We start from the raw sequence: 5,666 nt of genomic DNA on the forward strand, positions 1-5,666 counted from the left end.
AAGCTCTTGGAGCAGTGAGGACACTTGTGCGGCTTGACAATCGCCGTGTGGAGCTTGGAGTGGATCCTGCCGAAGAGGAGGAGGAGCAGCAGCAGTTGGACATGACCGCCATCTGGCTAGTGCTGATGGAATGAGGGCACAAAGGGGGTGGGACAGCACCACGCTATCTGCTACATGGAGGATCTCCAAACGCGGCATGAGCTCGCTTGGTCTCAAACCGTGCTCCCCTTGTATTCAAGAGACCATGGTCTGTCTGCACCGGGGTAGGATCCAGAGAGAGGAACTACAGAGTTTGGACTGAGGGGCATTGGCAGAGCTGTGTGGGGGAAGCCTATGCCTGAAACAGCAGGGGGGCTGCAAGCCTGGACTGAGACATTTGGCAGAACTATGCTGGGGTGACAGGGAACAGTCCTCCTATGCCCACTCTACTCTCACACTGACACAACCAGCCCTACTTTCTGTCAGGAAGCATCACTCCATTGCAGACACCCCTTCGGGTGAGCAGCGCTAACCTCTGTGCACACCCAGCCCCTCACAGCAAGTGACAAGTCTCACGTGTTGGATACCACTGCCTCTGTCGTGTACAAGACCTGACTAGCCTGCAGCAAACAGCAAGGTCTCCCCAGGCAGTCGCCCACTGAGGGTGCTCACAGCATGCTGGGACGACGGCAACATGCAGTGCGGAGGGCCCTCAGCCTCCTCTGGCCCTTACCGTGTGTGCTGCTGCAGGTGGGAGAGCTGGCGGAAGGCCTTCTGGCAGTAGCTGCACGTGTAGGGCTTGGCCCCTGAGTGGATGCGAATGTGCTGGGCCAGGTAGGAGCTGTTGGCGAAACTCTTGGAGCAGTGAGGACACTTGTGTGGCTTTGTCTCCGTATGGGACTTGGAGTGGATCTGCATCTCCGACTTGGAGTAGAAGGTCAGCGAACACATCCTGCACCTGGGACCGGGGCGAGGGGAAGAGACAGCGTCACACGGGGGCAAGCCCTAATATCTGTCAACTCTAACTGGACAGGGTGTTCCACACCGAGTGAAGAAGGGACATTTTCTCACTATGTGGTTCTGGAGAGGTTTCACCCCGGACACTGCTCAGCTGCGAGTACTCCAGTCCCAGGGGGACAAACTGGCAGAAAGGACCAAACAATACCTTGCAGCCAGACAAATAAAGGTCTTGGAAGAATCAAAGAGGCTAATTTATTAGGCTTACAAGGGAGACGGGGCAGCACTTCGGCAATTTTCCAACAGCCATCTGAAGGGGACAGGAATAATAATTCCCAGACAAAACCCTCTTTGTTCATCTATGATTTATTTCAGTCAAAAGAAGTGGGAAAACCTGGAAATCCCAGGTTAAGGTTCATCTTCATAATAAAAGATAATTCCGTGTACTGCAAAGTCTGCAAAAGCAGTTATGACCAAACCCACTGAACTCTGCTTCCAATTTTGGAAAAGACACTCGAGTATTTAGAATAGAAGAATCTGAGAAGTTAACAGCGCTGCTTTCCTAGCGGGTCTCACAAAAATACTCTGGATAGCAAATGTGGTATTTCACTGGTCTAATGGGCTTTCATCATTTCAACCTTACTGATGTGATGCAAAATGTTTTGTCTAGGAGTTTGGATCCATCTGTTCCCATAATGATCAGAAACGTATTTGGTAACACACAGAATCTTTGAACAGGAGGAAGCAGTTGGCATCTATCTGCTATGGATGCTGCCGTTAAAAATTGCTCCTCCATCACGACACCAGGCTGTTAAGAGAAGCTTACACTTCAAGATGGTAAAAGCTTTTGCGGTTGATAGTTTGACAGAGAGACAGAAGCCACAGCCAAGTTACGGGACTTCTTTTTTTTCCCTAAATGTGGGCCAACCAAAGGGCAGAGTTAAGGTTTCTCTGAATTTAGTTTTTCCATTTGCAGACTTTTGAATTAAACAAGACAAAATTGAAACTGCACCTGGAACTTCCAGGGCCACGACTGAAAGAAAAAACATCACCCAGAAGAAGTCTGGCTGGCATGAACGTAACCTTCACAGCAGGTTGACTTCTGGTTTTGTCTGGGAATTTCCCCAAGTTTTACAAGTGTTTACAAACTTGCTCAGTGAAAAAATACTCTGCAGGTATTACAAGCCACAGAGAGTTGATCCTGCTCTTCCCGATAATCCATCTCCTTCCCGCAGGATACTTCATTACATCTACTGTTGTTACTATTTCAGTTGGAGCAAGAAGCCTTATGAAGCTTTATAAAGTGTGCAGTCTGATTAGCACATGAATGTAACGTAGGCAATATTCATCCAGCACCTACCTTAACTTCCACAGGTCCTACCAAGGCGCAGCTTGATTTTAAGCCATTTAACCATGCCTCCCTAGCAAGCACTCTACCACACACCTGCCATAACATTTTTTTTCTCCATCATTGTTCTTTTACATTCATTAAAGTCTCTAACAGTTGTTCCCATGTTTCCTACCATCATCTTTCTCTTAATCCGCTTTAATTGCAAACCCTAACACAATAAAAGCTAAATACACGCCCCTCACACACACACAACAATCCCTTCTGGAATCAACAAACAGAAGCAATTTGGCTGTTTAGGTCTATTAGAGAGACAAGGATTAAAAGAGAACATCAAAATAATCTTTTTTAAAAAGTATTTCTTCGTTTACAAACAAAACTATCTCCAAACTACTTGTGCAGTTTGTTCCAGACTTTCCAAAATCTTTAAAGCTAGACTTGAACACAACATACGCATTTTGCAGTTACCAAGTCATACTTACAGGATTGCATCCTTGAAAGCAGCAATGCTACAAAGAACTTTGAGGCGAATACTGAACTGAAGAATACCTCTGAGTTGCCAACTCCAGTTCCCTGCTAATGCAGGCAATTACGGCTGTGCTAATATGGCTCACCAGGACAAAGGGGAATAGCAGGGATCATTTCTGTAAATAGGAACGGTGTCACTGTTCTTGCAACGGCATGTCTGATTCTGAAGTCCACATAGTCAACCGTTACTGAAAAAACTCAGACAAGTTCAGCAAACTTAAAGAACGATGGCATGTGAAAAATTGGCTTCGCAATAAAGATTCACTGAGCTGAGTCTATGCAGGTTTGCAGAAAAGCCTAGAAGATAGCTTGGTCAATACCCATATAAATCTACGCAGGGAGAAAAATACCAGTTACTAGGGGATTGTTTTATGAGCAAAGAAAGGTAAAATGAGAAACAATAACTGACAAGAGAGGTTGAAAAATCCAAGAGGAAATAGGATCGTTCCAACCACGAGAATAATGCAAATATAACTCAGGGGCTATACTCGGGTCTCAATCACTTGGCCCTACAATCAATATTTGTAGAATCCAGCTACCCTTCCGGGAGAAGTATATTCGTAAAGGTTTTGCTCTGATTTAAATACAACGCAGGGCACTAATCTCTTCTGTGCTATACACGACTATATATTTTAAACAGTTTCTCCTGAAAAATGTATGAACTTGACTATGTCATCAAGTCTACGTAGTTCCACGCATTAAATCTGCAGAGCCATAAAGTCATCTACTCTATTTTCCACGTGTAAAGCAAAAGATGCACAGATGTTATTTGCATTGTCAGTATCTGCTTTCAGGTCAGAAATTCCATAAAATTAACTTGAAGGAAGAGAAACAGACTGAACATATTTTTCCATTTTCAAAATAAAATAATAAATAAGGTATTTCAAAACCTCTCTGGCACTTGCACGGAAGTGGAAGAAGCATCTGACTGTTAGCAAAATCACTCCTCCCACAAAAAAACCTCCAAACTCCTCTTGTCTGAATTTAGCTGCTATAAACATTCTAGTATTGTTTTCCGAACAACATTTAAAAAGAAAGTCTTGCAAGAACTTATTTTCCAATCATTTAATTAGCATCAGCCCTGAGCGGGCAAGAATGTTATGTAGCATGAGCAAATTCACGAACCTTAGGAGTTAAAAAAAGCCCCGAAATATAGCAGAAAGCTGCATTTCAGAGAGTTTTGCACTGTGTGGTATCAGACATTTTCAAGGGAACAAATGATCCATTTAATTAAGGGCTTCACATTCTGCCTCAGACAACATCAAGTATTAAAGGGGAGGTTGCAATCAGCCCTCTAGTGGGCAAATGGGGATTAAAAAAAATGTTAAATCCATATGGATAATGAGAACATTGCACCTGACACGAGCAGTGATTCCGTATCCTGCTTCAGTGAAATTCTCCTGGCTCGGGAGAGGAAAAGTTGCCAGTGCTCCTTGGTAAGCATGAACAAAATGCCATAGCAAATAACTGCTCTTTTCCCCGCCCTGTTTAATGTCCATTTTTAATCTTTTCTCCCCACTGTGCTTCTGAACTACCACTATTTTCACTGTATTCTTTTTGAGAGCAAGTAACAGGAACGACTGCAGCATTTCTATTGACAGTATGACACAACGTCGCTACAGCTGCTGTTACAGCTCTGCAAATTTAGGCAGCCTAGGAGAACGCATTCTTAACAACACTGAGAAATAGTTAATTTAGTACCCAGCCGTACGCCAGGGATCAAAAGTAACCCCTTCCGATGTTTATAACCCTTTCTTTTGTGGGGAATCCGCAGGGAAATAAAGTGAGATGTTCAGAGAATGTTCACGTTAGACAGAAACACCCTCAAAAATCATGAAATGCCAGTAAAAGGTGGATGTACAATTCTAATTCTGCTCCTATATGAAAGTCATCATGATGAGTCATAAACAAAACGATGCTTATAGCAACTAGACTACAACTGTGTGGCACATAGTGCTATATTTTTTCCACTTTTCATGGAATGTTCTGCCTCATTCATCAGATGCTGTTAGGAGATAAAATACCATCTGAAATACCAGCTCATAGTAAAATTTCCCTGACATGGATTAACAGCATTTTTCAATCAATCACAGTTGTGAAAACTATGTAAGCTTTTACATGGCTTTGAGAATCCAAATTCCTAGAATCTACTGAGATTAGTCTAAGAAGTTAACTGAGCCCTTGCCCCTTCTGTTAGGCTACGAACACAAGTTAGACCACAAGTTAAAAAAAAAACCCAACCAAATCAGGAAGGTCGGAATATAAGCTAGATGATAAGTCAGATGATAAGTCAGCAGTTCATTTAGCAAGGAAAGAAATGCACTGTCTTCGCCATGCAGAGTTAATGAAATAACTAACGCAAGCATAGCGTAATAATGGATGCATAGTTCATTATAAATGCTCTTTTAACCCTTGCATTCCCCAATTTGTTTAAAAGCTGAAGTTAAACACTTTCTCGGTAATATTTTTTAAGAGGCAGAGGAAAGGAGACAGGACTAACATCCAAGATACACAGCTAGAAAACTTGGGTAAGACCTAAAATCAAGCCAGCGCACACGAAGATGCCAAATGAAAGCATATGAATTGTACCTCTGCTTCCACATTTCTACACCCAGCGTCAACTCCTGTTCAAAAGTTAACGTTACCGTTCTGTTTATCAGTTTACACTACTGGCATGTTTACTACCAAATCTATCAGCTGCCCTCAGGGATGTCAGTCAACTGATTTCCACAGTCCTTCAGTCACTTGGTGGCTTGATAAGGCCACAGAGAAGCATACTCTCCTGGCAAGGCAGCAACTGTTTTGAAATGCTGTCACGATACAGCACTTATCTAGTTCTCAGACTTGAGGGCAT

The 5,666-nt window shown here is 43.2% G+C and overlaps 1 protein-coding gene across 1 annotated transcript in view; it reads right to left on the minus strand.

The window, feature by feature from the left end:
• Positions 1-5: 5 nt before the first annotated feature.
• ZNF384 (zinc finger protein 384) overlaps positions 6-5,666 on the minus strand; it is a gene marked incomplete at its 3' end in the record, with an annotated part of 17,303 nt that continues 11,642 nt past the window's right edge. Inside the window, exons 6-7 of the mRNA XM_010143527.1 lie at positions 713-937; positions 6-66 (exon numbers count right to left, since the gene is read on the minus strand). Of these exons, the coding sequence (XP_010141829.1) occupies positions 6-66; positions 713-937 (286 nt within the window). The remainder of the gene's footprint in view (positions 67-712; positions 938-5,666) is intronic.

Source organism: Buceros rhinoceros, unplaced genomic scaffold (assembly GCF_000710305.1).
Source record: "Buceros rhinoceros silvestris isolate BGI_N320 unplaced genomic scaffold, ASM71030v1 scaffold46579, whole genome shotgun sequence".
NCBI lineage: Eukaryota > Metazoa > Chordata > Aves > Bucerotiformes > Bucerotidae > Buceros > Buceros rhinoceros.